This window comes from Panthera pardus, unplaced genomic scaffold (genome assembly GCF_024362965.1).
Source record: "Panthera pardus isolate Hobbes unplaced genomic scaffold, ASM2436296v1 HiC_scaffold_3, whole genome shotgun sequence".
Lineage (NCBI taxonomy): Eukaryota > Metazoa > Chordata > Mammalia > Carnivora > Felidae > Panthera > Panthera pardus.
The window spans coordinates 15,038,660-15,057,782 of NW_026526876.1; the positions used below are offsets into that span (position 1 = coordinate 15,038,660).

The 19,123-nt window shown below is 58.2% G+C and overlaps 1 protein-coding gene across 1 annotated transcript in view; it reads right to left on the minus strand.

Moving 5' to 3' along the window:
• The window catches only part of RNF213 (ring finger protein 213), a 101,731-nt gene extending 89,816 nt beyond the window's left edge, over positions 1-11,915 (minus strand). The window contains 3 exon segments of the mRNA XM_053892628.1: positions 1,681-1,824; positions 5,902-6,086; positions 11,774-11,915. Of these exon segments, the coding sequence (XP_053748603.1) occupies positions 1,681-1,824; positions 5,902-6,086; positions 11,774-11,870 (426 nt within the window). The 5' untranslated portion in view covers positions 11,871-11,915.
• Between the last annotated feature and the right edge of the window lie 7,208 nt (positions 11,916-19,123).

Below are 19,123 nucleotides of genomic sequence, written 5' to 3' on the forward strand. Positions count from 1 at the left end.
TATATTCTTTATAGATCTTCTCACCGATTTATACTCCAGATGGACTGAAAAACACTAGTTTTGCACGTTAATTGGTTAATGCAGTGGAGAGATCGGAGGACATCTTTATGATCTTAAAACTATTGCTTTCCCTCTCAAGGAAATGTTATTTTGCGGGTTTTCCTGATTTTGTGGCTATCACAAGTGAGCTCTCCATCTGCTGTTATTTTCCGTCTAGGCAACTCTCCAGGCCCTGTATCGATGTCACTGTATTTAAAGATTTTATATTTTTTTTAAGTTAATTTATTTTTGAGAGAGAGAGAGAGAGAGAATCCCAAACAGGCTCTGTGTTCTCAGTGTGGAATCCGACTCGGGGCTCAATCTCGAGCCGAAATCAAGAGTCAGATGCTTAACCGACTGAGCCACCCGGCCTCCCCTAAAGATTTTATTTTTTAAGTCATCGCTACTCCCAATGTGGGGCTCGAACTCACAACCCCAAGATCAAGAGTTGGGTACTCTATATCGACTGAGCCAGCCAGGCGCCCTTTGAAGTCACTGTCTTTGGAAAGTGTTTCAGCAGTTACTTCACAGACCTAAACCTTCCAGGCAAAGACCACGCCTGCTTTGCAAGCCTTCCACCAACATCTGATACCTAGTATCTACTGGGCAATAAAGTTTCGTTAAATTCATCAATGACACCGGGGAGCAAATTTTGCCACCTGCAAATATGCCTCTTTGGCATATTGATTATACTTTAAGCTGGTTATTTTTAAGAAGCTGGAGTCGGGAGAAGCCGTGAAAACCGAGGAGAAATGACCCTTTTGTGAGAGCTATTTCCACGTAAAAGGAAAGTTCGAGTAAGGGTGTCTCTCTCATCACCAGGAACAGGGGAGTGACTCAATTCCCTAGAAACTCGTCAGTGGAGAAGGCTGGCTTTAAATCTGCACAACACCCTCAACTTATTCACTGATGAACTCCCACAACTGACCCTCCCACCCCAACATCTCCTGTGGAGGGAGACCACCACCCACCCCCACCCCCGGCCCGGGCCCTCCCGCTCTTTCCCATGAAAAGAATCTCGTATGGCTTACGGGGGTTTCGCCAGGTGAGTGTCCCCGACGTGCAAGCAGATAGTTTCACAAGAAATAAGACGGCGGGCGGAAGAACTGGAGGGTGTGGGGGGCACACGATGAAGCTAAAACTTAAATGTCCGCAAAACGTCCTCAGCCACAAGAGCCAAAACCGAAAGGTATCGCTATTGCATAGACCTACTGCATAGACGCAACGATATTCCGAGTTTGGCTCCAGACTCCCAGGATAAATCAAGTATCTCCATAAAGCGAGCCGGACAGATTTTTCTGGTTTCCCAGTGCCTGAAACATTTATACGCACGCTACGCCGGCTTCTAAGTGTGCAACGGCATCATGTCCAAAAAGTCAACGCGTGTGCATTCGTTTTAAAATACTCTATTGCTGAAGAATGCTAACCATCACCTGAGCCTCAGCGAGTCATAATCACTGATCACAGGTCACTGTAACAATCAGAATAACGGCAAGGTCTGAACCCGTTTGAGAATCACCAAAACGTGACACAGAGACACCGAGCGAACAAACGCTATGGAAACAAGGACGCCGATGGGCCTGCTCAGCACAGGGTCACCACAAACCCAGCATTTGTAAGAAACACGAAGCATGCCTGTACCTGCTCGGGGTCTGCAGAGAACGTGTCAGCGACCCCACACAGGGTAGCGTCCTCTTTTCTTCTTTTGCTGGGAGGGTGATTAACAGCCTCCCGCTCATCGGATGTGCTGCCGGCCGCATCTACACAAACCTCTGAGGCAACTCCCTGTTGAGACACGACCCCCTTCAGACAGGGCAGGAAGACCACAGGCTCGGGCCTAGGCGGGGCCGCCCTCTGGTGAGGGCCGAGCCCGCCAGCTGGCACTGACCAGAGAGCGCCCGTCTCCCCTCCCCCCAGCCTCCTCCTTCTCCCCAGGAAGACAGCAACGCCCCGAGGGGCTCACGATGTGCCCCAGGCCACCAAGCAGGCAGGGCCGTGCTGCGTGCTGCTGCTCCAGAGGAGGAAGAGTCTGTGAGGTGCGGGGCCTGGCCTCAGCCCTGCCCAGGGCACAGGGGGCCTGGGGCTGCCGGGCACCACATGCAGGAGGAGGGACAAGGGAACAAGGCCAGGAGCTTCTGGGCCAAGAGCTTCTGGACCAAGAGCTGGGGAAGGCAGGGGATCCGTGTGGAAAAGCAGGGCTATTTCCGCAAGGGGTACCTGGAACGGGACCCACAGGGGAGACGGATCGGAGCACGCAGATGGCCCCTGGGGACCAAAGCCCAATTCGGGCAGCTCCAAAAGTCCAGGAGGCCTCCATCACCTCACAGCAGGAAGCTGTGGGAGGGAGGCACCTTCAACCCAACTCGGCCTGGCTCTAAGAACACCCCTCCTCCTCCCCCCTCCGCCTCCCCCCTCCCTCTCCCTCCTCCTCCTCGTCCTAGCCAGGGGAAGCTACCCCAGGGAGAGAACCACCCAACCACCTCTAGGAATGAAGGGAGAACCAGCAAACGCACCCAGTTGGTCCGCAACGAAGGGCCACCAAAGGAAAGGCCAGGCTGAGACGGTCACCCCAGCCGACAGGTGTGGTGGGAGCCCCACACCGTCCCCATTAACCACAACACCCCCCCACCCCGCACACCCACCCCGTGGCGGCTGCGTGAAGGACTCGCTCCCTCCGTGGCTAGGCTGAGGCCGGCCAGGGGGCTCCTGTCCAGCTGGGGGCTTGTCCCTTGGTCCCCTGGCAGAGTCCCCCCCCCCCCCCGTTAGCACACCCCAGCTGCACACACAGGCCTGTCCTCCACCGCACGCACGCCGCTTCCCGACCGTGGGGTTACATAGGGTCGCCACAGGGCGGGTACGAGCACGAAGCCCGGTGAGCGAATCACCAGACAACCCCGCCAGCGTCTGCCTGCTCGCTTCACCCTGGCTTCCCTTCGCGGGTGGGAACTGGCGCATTTAGGCTTTTTTAATCCCCTTCTGTAATAATACCATACAGAGCTTTACGCTGAGGTGAAGGTCACGTAGCATGCAGTGAACCATTTTCAAGTGCACCGTCCAGTGGCTTTTAGTGCTTGAGGTGCGAGCACCCCACTAATTCGTCCTGGGCATTTTCACCTCCCCCGAAAGGAACCTCACGCTCTCCGAGCGGTGCCTACCCCCCTCCCCTCCGCAGAGCCCCCCACCGCCCAGCAGGGAGCTCCTACACTCACCCGCAGGTGGTCCAGGAACAGCCTTACACATCCCAGGTGCCTTCAGGGCACCCCAGAGGTCAAGACAGACCTGATTCCAGGGGGCGCCTGGGTGGCCCAGTCGGTTAAGTGTCCGACTTTGGTTCGGGTCATGATCTCACGGTTCGTGGGTTCGAGCCCCGCGTCGGGCTTTGTGCCGACAGCTTGGAGCCTGGAGTCTGCTTCTGATTCTGTGTCTCCCTCTCTCTGACCCTCCCCCATTCATGCTCTGTCTCTGTCTCAAAAATAAATAAACGTTAAAAAAAATTAAAAACAAAAACAAAAACAAGACAGACCTGATTCCTCGGGAACCCCCTCCCTCTGTCAGGACACAGGCCCCCACCATCGGACACCCCACGTGGGGATGCCATCAGGCACCCTATGCGGGGACCGGGTAGGTCAAGGCTGAGTTCCAATCCCGCAAACAAAGCTGTCTCCGGGGCGAAGGCACCACCGTTACTGAGACCTTCCAAAGGTCCAATCAAGCTTATTCTTACACTTTTGCCCAATTTTTGTTGGTGTTTCTCTGGAGGGACAGGCCCACGGGAGTCCCCTTCTCCGCCATTCTTGCTGGTACCAATCTTTTTATTGGGTTAGTTAGTTATCTAATCTGATTGCGAGAGTTTCCCCACATCTTTAATCTTCCGGAAAGTAGCAGTTGGGAGGCCGCGGTCCATTCCGCCGTAAGGACGATACAATTGGCCTCCCATGGTGGGATATTCAGGCGGATGCCGGGATTTGGGCCATTCGAGACTCGGGCTGTGATCAAACCCTATCCTGACCCTTCAGGTGGCTTTCTGGGGTTCTTTCCTTATGCTGAAGTCAGAGAAGAAGAGGAGGTCGAAGGACCCTGTGTTGCTGGGTGGTCCCACCCCGTTACCTCAGGTGCAGGGAGAACTCTGTCCCATCTCTGCGAACGCCCACTTTAAATCAATTCTTGACTTTGATAAGTTCTTTTCATTCTCAGCGTTGGAGTTCAGAGGCCGGACGTTCATGTATTTAGTATCTTATCAGTTCTGGACTAGAATCTCTTGTTGGCCCACTCCTTTCTCTTGGGTTGTTTACTGTTTTCTTCTTCATTTCTGAGAGCTTTTGACATATTGAGGCAACTCATCCTTTGCTAAAAATATTTTTATGTAAATACAAATATTCTCTATGTTTTCCTAGATTGTTTGTCCTTTGTGCTTACCACATCCTATGAGGTTTTTAGTTCTTTTAAGACCTTTCTGGAGTCAAAGATACCCATCTTTGGTTTGTACACTTGTCTCTTGCTTTCATTACTGGAAAACCTTTCCCTCTTCAGAGATCAGATCACTGTTTATGTATCTCTTCCCCGACTGCTCTCATCAGTACTAGGTTCTGACTCAGAGCTGCCTCTTCTGGCACAGAGATCACCCCCCCTGAATTCAGTTTTGCTGACTATGGCTTTTGTACCACGTTTTTGTTTGATTTAGTACAGTAAGTCCCACTCAGGACTTTTCTTTTTCACAGTATTCTTGGTTATTCTCGCCCATTTTTGTTCCCAAAACAGCCTTAAGCTCACTCTGTTCAAAAAGAAAACCCAGGGGCGCCCGGGTGGCTCAGTCGGTTGAACGTCCGACTTCGGCTCAGGTCACGATCTTGTGGTTTGTGAGTTCGAGCCCCACGTCGGGCTCTGTGCTGACGGCTCGGAGCCTGGAGCCTGCTTCAGAGGCTATGTCTTTCTCTCTCTGCCCCTCCCCTGCTCACACTTTCTCTCAAACATAAATTTAAAAATTAAAAGAAAAACAAAACAGTCCTTCTGGACTCGGCACCGTTTTCACTCACAGAGCTGCACGTGCGCTCCTCGGTGCCGAACCTCCAACGTCCCACATCCTACTCCGGACCACGACTTGCCAAAGGGAAGGACACACGCTGTCACACACACACACATCACATGATACACACCAGCCACACACACACACACACACACACACACACACACACCCTCAACACACACCTATACTGCCGCCCTGGCCTGACCACTACGAGGAATAACCGAGGAACAGGCAGAAGCCCAGCCCCCACCCAGACACAGAAAGACAGCCCCCCCTCTCAGCGGCCGGCAGGAATCCCCGGGCCCGCAGGGTCTGGACTCCAACACGGGGAGCTCTCTCCCGTCACTCTCCCTGAACCTGTCGCAAGACACTCTTGGGGCCTGACCCCTGCAGGGGAGACGGAAGGACACCCGGCAGCAGCCCCCACCTGTGCGGGGAGGAGTGTCCTTCCTGAGTGCCCGCCTGTCCCCGTGGCTCTGAGACACCTCCAAACCCGCACCATCACCGGGAAGAGGCCCCGGGAGGAGCCGGACAGCCACACGGCAGGGGCTCAGGCGCCCAGACCCCGTCTCCGCTGGGAGACACAGTGGCCCAGTCTGGCGGGAGGAGAAGGCAGGTGGCGACCCCGGAGGGGTCGTGCAGCCGAACAGGCCCAGAGGAGGGCGGCCACCAGCGGGCCGGGTGGGGAGGACCCTGTGGGGGCCGCCGCACAACAGTATGGTAAGGACAGGGGCCCTCGCTCGGCCACCGAGGCAGCCACAGCAGCGAGCAGCTTCCAGGCCAGGCGGGTGGGAAGCGGCCCTCCCACGCCCACCCTACCGGGGACGGGGCACACTCACTCTTGGCACGGTCCCGGAGACGTCGGAAGGGGGCTCGTCTAGATTTTCCTGCTGCAGGTGATTTGAGCCCGGGGACAAGAAAGGGCCGCCGTCCTCTCTCAGCTCCTGTCCGTATTCCGTTTCTCCCTCTGGGGCCGTTTCTCCCTCTCGGGCTGGCGTCGCCTGGAGGCTGCCGTTCTTGGGATCTACAAAGGGACACACGCACGGGTCAAATCTCGGGGGAAAGCAAGGGAAGTCACGGAGGGAAACTCGGAATCCTCCCTGGACACTGTGAACACATCATCCCTCTCCCCCATCGTACGCTTTCCCTGGGCACCTTTTCTGCTCTCGGTGGGCACGAGGGACCCAGGACCCCAGCCCCAGCCCCAGCCCCAAGGAAGCAGCGACGCAGTCTGAGCGCCCAGCTTTTCCAGATGTCAGCACGGGCCACCCTGGTCCTCATGTTTCTAAGTCAGAATGTGCCACTCCCCCACCCCCTTCTCAGGGGCAGGTGCCCCATTCCCAGCCCCGCTCCCAGCCGGACCCAGGGTCTCCCAACACACCTCCCCTTCTGGTTCTGTGTCCCCCCTCTCTTTCTGCCCCCCCCCACTCGCAGTCTGTCTCTCTCTCTCTCTCTCAGAAATAAACATTAAAAAATTTTTTTAAAAAAAGACTGGGGGAAGGTAAGGGGCTTCAAGATGTTACCCCCTCCTTCACTCCGACGGTCTTGCACACCGGCACCTGTTATCTCTACCGTCACGATAAAGAGGAAAGTAGCCGGATTCAGTAAGGGGACACCTTAACTGGCACTTGGTGGGGCCAACCTGTGATGTGCTCACAGCCACCATGCGGGGCATGTGCTTTTCCTAGCTGGATGCAAAAAATGGAAGCACAGAGCTGGGCCCCCCCACCCCCCCACCGCAGGTGGCAAATGGGAATGCAGGGTTTGAACCCCACAGAAGCTGGGACAGGCCCTGGGGCCAGGGTCCTCGCCTGCAGGACATTTTAGCTCAATGAGACCAAATTCCCATCCCCCACCCACCCCTGCAACCTGCTTGCATGCTGGGCAGCACGGCCTCCCCCCGACCCCGCGGGGCCCCTGGCGCCCCTGCAAAAGGCAAGCCTGCCGGTAAGAAAACCTTCTAGAATCCAGAGAGCTAAGTGGGCCTGAACTCCCCTTCAGATCCCCACAGCGGGTCAATGGCTGATTAGCACATGAACAGGGGGAAGAAAGCAGGGGCCTGGCGGGCGGGCAGCCCCCAATCACTGCCACAACAAAATGTTGCACAAAATCAGCTCATCCTGAATCAATCACCCACGCTGGCTCCTAGCGAGTGCCCCATAAACAGGTCTGGGGGTGCAGCGCGCGCAACCCTGGGCCGGCCAGCCGCTAGCCCGGGACCCCCAGCAACCCCGGCCCCTGCCTCAGCCTGAAAACAGTGGCTGCAGCGGCTTCCTTGCCCCGAAGGCTAAAGCAGGTAAGGCACGAGGTTCGGGGCGGGGAGGGGGGATCGGGGGCCGGGGGTTCCCATTCGCGGATTAGTATTTGCAGTTTGGGAAGATGAGAATTGCTCTGGAGGTGGACGGCGGTGAAGTCTACACAACAGTGTGAACCCAGCCACCATAACAGTAAACACCATCCAAATGGTAACTTTTCTGTTACACGTTTTACCACAGCTGACAAAAAGAAAAACCCAGTGCACTGAACAACACAACCCTCCAGGTCCTCCTCGCCTCCACCACCTGCTAAGTCAGGTGTCCTGAGCACGGCCCCCAGCCTGTGCGGGCGGCCCCGGAAGGAAGTGCCCACACCGGCGGACCCACAGGCACAAACAGGCAGATGGTTCCCATCCCTGACGGGCGACCCCCTCCACTGCCACCCCGACACCCCCGGGCCACCCCACCCGTGCCCCGTCTGCCTCCCGAGCCCCCTCAGCGGCCCCCAGCCCTCTCCCCCAGACACCTTCAGGGTCTTAGGCATCTCGTCTTCTTTCCATTATAAAAACATCAAGGAAACTTGGAAATAGCAAAAATTAAAAAGTAAACAGGTTGCCCAGAACTTCATCCCCTGAAAGTAACCTTCTAGCCCTTAAGGAAGAAGTCCCACCTGGGTCCCCTGGGACACCTGGCCCACCCCGCCCCCCACCCCCACCCTCCCCCCCCCCACCCTCGGACTGGCCCAACATTACCCCTGGCAAAGGTGGCCACCCTCTGCCCAGGATGGGCTGGGACTCTCTCCCCATCCATACTTCTGCATGTGCCCCCACCCCCGCCCCCGGCCGGCTCCCCCAGGACCCAGGTGTTCGGTGATGTGGGGAACAAAGGCAAAAGAAATGTAGACAAAATTAACTTTCCCTATAATCTGCGGCCCGTTGACAAATATTTGAGACCACCCAGGTCTGACCTTCCTCCAGGAACCCCCAACTGTCTTAATGTTAAAGTTCTGCTACAGGGAAAAACCGCCTTAGCTTGACAACAGCCAGGCCTCCAGGATCCAGAGACTTCTTTAACATATGAAAGTCCCTTTGGGAACTTCCTTTGTCTCTACTCCTCCGACGTTAAGTATATAATCAATGGCTCTGCACTACCCCAATGCAGCTCTTTCTGCCCAGGGGGTCCTGTCCCTGTGCCTCAATAAAACCACCTTTTTTATACCAAAAAAGGTTTCGAGAATTCTTTCTTGATGGTTTGCTCTCGAACCCCATAGCAAATTATATCATCAGCACCTCTGAACAGCCACAGCCAGGGTGTGAGGGAGCAAGAGAGGCCGGGAAGCAGGAAGCAGGAAGCAGGAAGCGATGTGCTTGGGGCGGGTGGGACGGTGTTGCTCCTCAGACCCCAGGCCCTTGGGGACCCGGCGGGCAGAGTCCCATCCTCCTGTGTGTCCCTCCTGAGTGACGAGGGCCCCGCTCCCGCCAGCAGCAGGGAGGGCCACCCATGTGACCCGGCACCACCCACGGTTCACAGACCGGCCAGCGGAACCGCCAGCAGGTGCCAGCATTTCGGGGGCTGGGGGCTTTGCACTGCTCTCCCTGCCGGCCGGGATGGGCAGGGCCCTGCCTGGTGACCACAGGCGGACTTCACGGCATTCTGTAAAAAGGCTGCACGCCCAGGTTCTCACCCAGAACTTCCGTTTCCCCTGCTCTGTTGGCAGGCACGTCGGATGCCCTGGGCAGCACTCCGAGAGCCCCTCACGCAAAACGAGAGGCGGGCAGAGGTACAGTGGGCTTCCGCGGAGACCCCGAGAGGCGCAAAGCGCGTTTTCCCTAAGCGGTGGGTCTCCAGGAGGCACCTGTGACTCCTCTTTGCCTGTCCGTCAGAGAATCCCCCTGCTTTACCGGTTCAGTAACTCATTTGAAGCCTGAGGCGCACACTCAACCCCTGCCACACCCTGACCCCTGACCCCTGGCCCCCACTACAGGCCAGTGCCTGTAGATAGGATGGGAAAAGATAGAAGAAAAGAGGCAAAGAGGAAAAGGTTAGGACCCGAGGCCCCTGGGTGGAGAAAAACACATATTTTAGAGCCATGCTGGGAGCATCGGGACTACAGCAAACCCCCTCAGGCGTCCTCTTACGAATGTGACAGACACCCACCTACTCCCCCTCAGGGTCCCCTTAGGAATTTGACAAAAGACTCGACCTCAAAGTAGACCATAAAATGTACTTCCTACAAGAACGGATACCGGATACCGTAGGCCACCCCTCACACAACGGAAAGGAGCCAATCAGGAAGGGACACCCCCTAGAGCTATCCGGCCAAGGGGGGATGAACCTGAGAAGGACCCAGGGGGAAGGGAAGCGGGACGACCAGGACCTTAAACACAAAGACCCTTCCCGGCCCGTGGTTAGTGGGCATTCTCTTCCCAATGTTGCCTCTCAATGAGGAGAGCTCTCCTACTATTTTTACCCTAATAAGCTGTGCATTTTGGGTCCACCTCTCCACTCTTCTAAGCGGAAAGAAAAGGAACCCCGGGCACTGAGAAAACGAACACCAGCAGGGCCCTGGGCTGCACGTCTGCCCAGCCTGGCTGGGCAGGCACAACGGAGCAGACACAGAGGGCCCCCCGCCCACTACCTGCCCTCCAAGACCACGGCTCCCTCCCAGGGCACGAGCTCCGGAGCCGCCAGGCCGGGATCCAAATCCGGGACCCCCTCCCACCCCGTCTCTGCTAGTTGCTAGCCGCGGGACTGTAGGCAAGATACTTGACCTCCCTCGGCTTCACTCTTGGCGTCTGTAAGATGGGAATTTATGATAGCTGTGCCCTCAACACTTGGCACGGCGCCAGGCTCCCTGAATTTAACCAAAAGCTCTGATTTTGGTTTTTGGGTTTGTTTAATCTCTGGGGTCCCAAAGACCCCCCCGACACACACACACACAAGGTCTCCCATCCAGGCGCGTGTACTAACGGCCAGGGATGGGGAGCCCTGGCAGGTGGGAAATTCCAGCCGGACACCAGGAGCTCAGCTATGCTGGCCGTTCCACACCCGGACAGCCAGGGATCAATAACGAGAGAGGACATCGAGCCCCGAGCCCGCCTGCATGAGTCAAGCCCCGTGGGATCCACAGGCAAAGACAGACCCCTGGGGCCAGACCTCCTCCCTCCGGGGGCTGCAGCACAAGAAAATCAAACAGAAATTGACAGCAATGGCAGCAGCCTCTTTGACCCTCTTACGGTCCAATAAAAGCATCTGTGACGTGAGCACTTTGTACCAAGGCTGTTGTTTCAGGGAAGAATCGCCTCACCCCTAACACACAGCGCACTTTGGCAGGTTACCAAAGGTCGGAGAGCAAGAAGGTTGGTATTGACAGCATTTACGGACACACACACACACACACACACACACCCTCGTATTTAGAAAACACACAAGGCTGGTGTGCCTGGCTGGTTCTGTCAGTACAGCACCCAGACCCTTAATCTTGGGGTTGTAAGTTCAAGCCCCACGCTGGGTGCAGAGATCACCTAAATAAATAAAATTTTTTTTAAAAAAAGAAAGAAAACACACGTGGTCTTCTAGAGAACTTTCTTTGATTGGCCCCCAAAGCATTAATTCAGCACCTATTGTGTGCAAGGGACTTGGAGAAAAGCAGCTAACAAGAGAACAAAGGTCCCCTCCGAAGCCGCCGGCTGTCGTGGTCCAAATGCTAGGAGGGCAAGCAGCCTGATGAAGAAAGGGTAATTCGGCTGTGGGGGAGGCGGAGGGGCCGTTTTTCCCTGGGCGGCCAGAGTGGGCCTCCAGGTAGGAGGAGACAGAGGGACAGAGGAGCAAAGACTGAAGGGAGGTGAGGGGGTCATGGTGCTGCCCTCGGAGAACAGGTATGTTCCAAGAGGAGGGAACAGAGAGTGCAAAAGTCCTGTGGTCCCAGAATGCCTAACAAGGGAAGGAAGTCAGTCGGAAGTCCCGGACGCCAAGAGAGTTGAGGACCAACCTGAGCCAGGGGTGAGTGAGGGCCACCAGACACGGTTCCCCTTTCATGCACCGACCTGCCACCCCTCCCCGGGAAGGAGACTGCCAGTCCAGGCTGCGGGGACCCCTCACCCCACCCCAGCACCTGGGACACCGCTTCCACAGCATCCCCTGAAATCCGGTACGACCCCTCAGCCCAGCCCCCCTCAGCTCAGCCCCCGACGCTTCCCATTCACGAGGGGGCGGAGAACCCTCGAGTTCTCCTCTCCAAGAAACGAAATTGAAAGTTTTAAGAGCAACAGAAGCTTCCAGCAAAGGAGCAGATGAAACTGCTCTTTTCACAACTGTGCTTCTTCCGGTAAGAGTTCTTTGGCCACAGAAGACCCCCTGCTGCCCGCCTGAGCTGCCTGCCGGCGCAGTTTCCATTTCAGCAGGGGGACGCGGGAAGGAGCCGGGGCCCAGCCCACCGCCCCTGCTTGGCCCTTACCTGCCACGGGGGCTGCAGGGAGCAGCCTCTGTCCACACTCGCTGCAGAACTTGGGGGCATCCTCTTTGGAGACATGCCCGCACGAAAGACACTCCATTCCTCCCGGGACGGGTCTTCTCCAGGCCGGCAAGCTCAGGCAGGTCTGGAAGGAAAAGGAAGGGTCCCAAGGCAGCTGACTATATATTGAGCCACCCGTCATGTGACCAGCCCTGCTTCGGTTTCATTTTCAGGGAAAGGGAAATTAAAGCACCCAGAAGTTCCTCGGCTCAATCAGCTCAATCGAAACCCATCCCTAGCACCTCCCCTGCCTGATTCCCCACTAAGCCCTCCCCACTCCCTCCCCCACTCCCTCCAGCCCTGAGGGTCTCACCCCCTCCCCCCGCCATTGGCGCGGCACTCCGTTCCCTTTCTACTGCCCCAGCCAGGCTCACCCCTCCTGGGCTCTCCATCACTCAGTGAGTCGAGAATTGTGCACCCCCCCACCCCGACCCCAGGCTGAGATGGGGCTGGGACTACTGAGAACTGGGTGTGGGCAGAGGAGGGATGGTTCCAGGCAGAGACACAGCACGTGCAAAACCCAGAAATAAGAGTCTGAGGATGCCCACGGTGTGCTCGGGACCAGGGGCTCGGGGACAAAAGCACCTGACTCACAGGTGACATGAGAGTTAGGTGAGGCAAACGGCACTGAAGAAACGCCAGCCGACACCGGCTGAGTCAGAACCCACCAAGCGACCAGCCTGCACGGGCAGCCCCGGGCTGACCCGGGTAGCCGTCAGGATTCCTAACAACAGGCAGGTGGGCAGGCTGTGTCCTCCGGGCCCTGACCGTGCTGCCCGCCCCTGCCTCCCCCAGACTTGGCCTGGTCTCCACTCCCTAGTGAGCTCTCCGGGGGAAGGCAGGGCTAGACCCGTGTGAGGCAGGTTCACAGCCGGGCCCAGCCTGCCACAGCCGGGCCCTGCCCCCCACCTGGCCCCTGACCCCCACATGGCCCGGAAGCGACCACCCTCCTGGTCTGGGCTCTCACTCCAAGACCTTCAGTGACTCCCCATGGCGCTGGCCTCTACCCCAGAGTCGTCCTCCTCGGCCAGGCTCTGCCTCCCCACAGGCCAGGAATGTCACAGTAGGGCACTGAAACCCACCCTGAAGGGTCCTATTGTTTCCCGCCGGCACCAAGGGCCTAAGGGCAGAAATGAGAACCCAGGCCCCGGACGCTACTCCATCCTAGAGCTTCCCGACGTTTCCCTTCCTCTTCCCCAACTTCAGAACTGCGCCAAACTCAAAGCCCATCCCCCGCAACCGCCTCTAAACAAAGCCTGGCGGCGGGGTTTGGGGGGCAGGGGCGGCGCGGGTAGGGGGTGGGGGTGGGGAGGTGGGGGCGGGTCAGGGGCATCGGGGGTAGGGGGTAGGGGCGGGGGCGTGGGGGTAGGAGCAGGGCAGGAGCAGGGCAGGGGCGGCTGGCCTCCCCATCTCTGCGCTCCCTCCTCCTCTGGCCTCCCCGCGGCCGCCTGGCGACCCTGGAGGCCGTCACGGCCGAGGTGCCCATCCTGGCCCGGGGACCCTGGCGGCGGGCAGTCCTAGAAACCCGGGAGGACGCTGCGCTCTGGGCCGCGCGGTTACGGGGACGGGGACGCCGTTCTCCTAAAAGTGACTGTGGAGACACGTAGGGACACCCTTTGGTAACAACACCGCTCCGTGGCGGCCACCGGAGAAAGCCAAGGATTCCGCTCCGGGGGAGGCGCGGCTCGGGGGCGGAGTCCGCACCCCGGAGCCGGAGGCGAAACCGAAACCGGGCGCCGCAGGAAGAGGCAGCCCGGAGGCGACGGCGCGCAGCACGCAGGCGCCGCGACCCAGACCCACGGCCCCGCGCCCGGCATCCCCGCACCTCGTCGGCCCCGCGCCCCGCATCCCCGCGCCCGCTCGCACCTACAGCGCCCCCGCGCCCAGGCCACCGCCGCCGGTCCCGTTCTGACGTCCAGGCCCTCCCCCCCCACCCGCGTCCGCCCGCCAGAGGGAGCGGCCGGAATGCCCCCTCCTATGGCGCCCCCCAGTGGACCCGGCGCCCGGCCAAGGGGAAGGCGCCGCCTGCCGCTGCACGCGGGGCGGGGCTCGCCGAGCCCCGGGTGTAGCCCCGCAGGGGTCCGCACCCGGGTCTCCCCGAGCAGCCTCCAGCCCCGGCGCACAGCACCCTGGACAGTGCCCACCTCCCCGTGGAGCCAGCGGCGGTCCCCGGAGGGGCACAGAGGACGCCAGGCGGGTCACTCGGTGCAAGGGGCATCGGGGCCTTGGGCCGATTAAGTGACCACAGATGGCAGTAGAGACTTTGCAGCCGGCGCCCAGCCCTTCGATGGTCACTGATAACCGAGAGGGCACCCCAACCTGCGTCTGCACGCCAACGCCTCCAACCCTGTTTCCTCCTCTGTGAGTTCGGAGTCTGGCACCCTAGAGCTGTTGGAGAATCTCTTATTGACGGTAATAATACAGTAAACGCTGGTGTTCCAGGAGTAGCACTGATTCCTCACTGTCCCCTCCCCGGAACCTGTGCCGCTACAATCTCTGCTTAGGCTGATTATCAAATTCAAAAGGCCCGGGTTCCCGCCCTGCCCGGGTCTCCAGCCCTCTCCTTTCCACACTCTCCAGTCACACCGTCCTTCCTCTCGACTGGGACCACAAGCTCAGGTCTTGGGGTCCCCCTCCTGCGATGCGCCCCCTTCCCCCCTTGCAGGGCTGGCTTCTGCACTGGATCCCAGCGTCACCGTCCGAGCTCAGGCAGTGCTTAGGGGGTGCTCGGCACAGGTTGCCGAAGACGGTCTCACGTGTGCTGGAAGCTACCAACCCCGACTCCCTATCAGCCACCCCCCGCTGTCTAGTCAGTTCATCTGGATCTGGGCAGGATCCAGGCCGTGTCCAGTGCTGTGGCCTTGGACCTTGTGCTGACCTTGTACGGGGTGCAGAAGAGAGAGAGCTTGTCCTGAAAGAAAGGGGCTCCAGCCAGGGGTGCCAGGCTGGGCAGGCTGGATGCGGGGCGGGGGGGAGGGGGGTGCACAAAGCCTGTAGTGGGAGGGTGGCTGACTGCACCGAGGAGGCGAGGGGGCTCGGTCAGAATCCGGGGAAGACTCCTGGTGCCCAAAGACGCTCCGTGCTGGGACTCCTCTGGCGAGCGAAGGGAGAGCCCAGCCCTACCCTGTTAGATTTGGGGCCATGCAAGCAGACCAAAACCCAGACCCTCTTCCAGGCCAGTAACAAGCCAGCCCCGCTGGCCAGTGGCACCCTTCCTGAGGGGCAGTGATGGCTCACGGGCCCCACCGGCATGTGCACCAGAACCTTGAGCCTGCCCACAGTACCAGGGAGTCGTTGAAGGGCCCACACGGCGGGCACTGCCGGCAGCCTGGCAGGGTCAGGATGCCCGTCCTGGACAAGTCAAACGGCTGAGGAGACACATCTGACCGGGTCATTGTCAATGGGCCAGCAATCCGTTCTCAGATCTAGGAGGTGGGCCCCCTGAGGGCCAGAGCCATGGCTCGGACTAGGATTGGGTCCGGGGAGGTGTCAGGGGCCGGACCCACACCACTTCAGTGACCTCCCTGGGGGGCTAGCCTGAGGGTGCATGTTAGGGTGCAGGACTAGCTTAGGGTTTGGGTTCAGGGAGCGGCCGATGGTGTGTCCCAGGCTTAGATTTTGCTGTGACTCTCTACTAAGATGTTCGTACGTGGCACGGTCGGCCCGGACACCCTGTTCGGACACGTGCGGATACAAGCCACCAGGTGTTCCAAAGAAAGTAGGGGCTTTGGACACTCCTGCCTCTAGGTGCTGAGAAGCTGACAGCAAGTGTCCCTGTCAACAGGATACCTACACCATAGGGACAGTGAGCCCCCCAAAGAACCAAGTCAAAACCCACAGGGAACACCAAATAAAGACAGAGCAAAGAAGGCATGGAAAAGCCAGATGTTAGGAGCCCAGCTGATGCCCACAGAAAAGACCCCTGACCTTCCCTAGTCTGTACTGATGTAACAAACACAGACGTTAAAATACGCACACGATAAAATATAGTATAACATAACGTGTAAATGTAGTATGACCTAATACCATTAAAATTCAAACAGAAAACAACAAAATACAAGCCAGGAACAGAGACTGACGGTCGGGCGCAGGAGCAGGGTGGGATCCTGGGATGAAGGAGGGAGGGGGTGAGGAAAGGTGCCAGCTTTGTCCTTAAACACAGGGTGAGGTAGACCCCGCAGGCTCGACTCTCCTCTTGGCCCAGCGTTCACAAAGAGCCTGACTCCTCCCCGTGGGAGATCTGCTGCGGGAAAGCCTGTCTGGTCGTTATGCCCGCGGTCAGCTGCATGACCTCAGCCGAGGACCCCGTTGACTTGGCCACGTGGTCTACCTGGCCAAACCCGGCTTAGATCTTCCAGATCCCGTGGACGTTGGATCATTTGAAATGTCTTTGGTCTTGATATTGCAACCACCAGAGTTTGTGGCATGGATTCAGTCGGACCCAAACACCCTTTGTCGGCCAGTCTTGTTTCTCCCCTGCGTGGATGGATAGTCGTGGGCTCACCGGCAGGAAGGATGTTCTCCTGCTACAGGGCAGCCAGCAGGGGGCGGGCGGCAAACTTTGCAGGGAGAGTAAGTGCGGGAAGCGGCAGGGAGGGGCCGAGAAGAGGGGGCCTTATGAGGAGAAGCGGTTCTGCCACTGCCCACGGTCCTGCCTGTGGCCCTGGTCCGGATCGGAGCCTCCAGCCATCTGAAAGCACAGCTTGTGTGAGCAGGCAGGGCTGAACAAAACGCTCTCACTTTTCCCAGGGCTGTGCAAATGAAAACCGTGCCAAGCGAGGGGCCCTGTAGTTCCCGGCTTTGATTGTGTCTGACGACCGGCCTGCCTTCAGATCGCATCTTCAGCTCCGGTTTTCCCCGTGGAAAGACAACACGTCTATCTGAGTGACAGACCCGGTCGTTAAGCTGCTCGTTAACAGGCTCTGGGGTGCAGGTTGGTCGGGTGGGGTTCGGCTGCTGGGAGCCAGTTTTCTGGGCCTCGATATTCTTGACTAAGGATCGTGCTCTTGACCCCATGCAGTAAAAGCTACCTGGTGTCAGAAGGCCCCCAGGTTAAAACAGCGGGGGCCAGAAACATCCTCCATTCTGAGCCCCAGACGTGGGCTGCAGGCCCTGAACAGACAAGAAGAGTGGCCCTCAGGGAAAGGCGATGGTTCCCTGTTTGTTTAGGGGGCAGGGGCCACAGAATTGAGAAGAAGGCGACCGAGTGACTTGGTAGCTCCTGGACAGCATTCTCCTCGCATGTGTCCCCATCCCCTCGAAGGACGCCAGCCATCAGATTTAGGGCCACCCTAACCCAGTATGACCTCATCTCAACACACCTGATTATGTCCTCAGAGACCCTGTTTCCAAATAAGGTCACAGTCACAGGCATCTAGGGTCGAGAATTAACTCTTTTCAGGGGACACAATTCAACCTATTACAGGAACCAGCTCCGTGGGCTTTGCCCAAACTCCTCTGAAAGGGTGCAGCCATCTGGCACAGCCAAAGGTTCCTGTGGTTTGGATAATAAACGTGGGTCCTTCCACAGGATTAAAATTATTTTAGGGGCGCCTGGGTGGCTCAGTCGGTTGGGCATCCGACTTCAGCTCAAGTCATGATCTCATGGTTCAGGGGTTCGAGCCCCGCGTTGGGCTCTGTGCTGACAGCTCGGAGCCTGGAGCCTGCTTTGGATTCTGTGTCTCCCTCTCTCTCTGCCCCTCCCTTGCTGTCTCTGTCTTTCTCTCTCAAAAATAAGCATTAAACAAAAATAAATTTTTTTTTTTATCTTAAAGCTGGAGGGAGGGGGACAGGTTCTCTGCCAGCATCAGTAGCTGAATTTACAAAGGATAGTTAGATCTACACAGAGAGATTTAATTTTTATTTTTTAAATTTTATTATTTTTTAACATTTATTTTTGAGAGAGAGAGACACAGAGCACGAGCAGGGGAGGGGCAGGGAGAGGGGGAGACATAGAATCAGAAGCAGGCTCCAGGCTCTGAGCTGTCAGCACAGAGCCCGACGCGGGGCTCGAACTCAGGAACCAGGAATGCTGAGATCATGACCTGAGTTGAAGTCGGACGCTAAGCCGACTGAGCCCCCAAGGCGCCCCAGAAGAGATTTTATACGGATAATCACATTTCGGTCAGAAAAAGGCTTGGTGTCCGCCCAGGGAAGCCCAGCTCCGGGCAGACTTTCTAGTGGAGAGGGAGTTCCTGCCCCACTAACGGGGACACCCACCGCTCCCCATGTTAGCAAGCAGAGCACCCTGACCCACGGGGAGGCTTCGCTGGGGGTGGGGCCTGCAGGGACTTGGCCACTGAGCCTGGCGGCCCTGGGGACCCTGTTCCACAGTGGCATCAGACCACAGAGGAGGCCTGAGGCAGCAGACACAGGGGACCCGCCCTGACTCACTTCCCCCGGGGGCGGGAGCCTGGGCCCACACACACGCTTCCCTCCCGCCCTCCCCTCCGCCCTCCCCCCCCCCCCCCCCCATCCAGAGTCCTGCAGAAAACCGTCTCCTGTGCCTCCTGTCCGGGACTGCCCCTCAGACGTGCTTATCAAGGAAGGTGTTCGGTTTGTGGCAGGGAGGGGAGAACAGGACACGAAATAACACCAGGAGGTCCGGTCCTGAGCAGCAGCGGCTACTCGCGTGCGTGACGCACGCCAGGCCTTCACCCTGCTCTTCAGTTAAATCCCTGCAGCGGTCCTGTGGGGGGCGTGGAAATGACGTCTCGGAGACTTCAGACAATTTTCCCCAACGTCACGCGGCGAGAAATCGGGACCTGGCCTCAGAACAGCTCTCTGCAAGCTGGCCACGCCACGCCGCCTCCTCCGTTGCCACTGTTTCGGTTTCTTCCAACGACCTCCGGGGGCGGAGGCAAACACACGAGTTCTGAGCTCATGGGCCTCCTGACCGCCTTGGACGCGGACGTCTCAAACCTGGGTTCTCCGACACGGCAGCCACACGACACACGGGGCACAAAGCTCAAAGCGTGGCTCGTCTGAACGGGGATGTGCCGTGAGCGTACAATCCGCGTTGGGCCTCGAGGATCCCGTACGAGAAAACTCACGTCAAGAGTCTCGTCGGTGAGTCGCGTGTAGATCACAGGTGGAAAGGGTAGCATTTCGGATGATAATACGTTAATTTCACCCGTTACCTTTTGCTCGTTCGGCAGGGCCGCTGGCAGTGTTAAAACGGCACGCGTGGCTCACGTCTGTGGCACAGGTTGTGCTTCCCTCGACGGTGGGGTCCTACGTCACCGTTCGCTGCGTCTCCAGGGCTCCGAGCTGCTGTGACAGGCGGGCGGCACC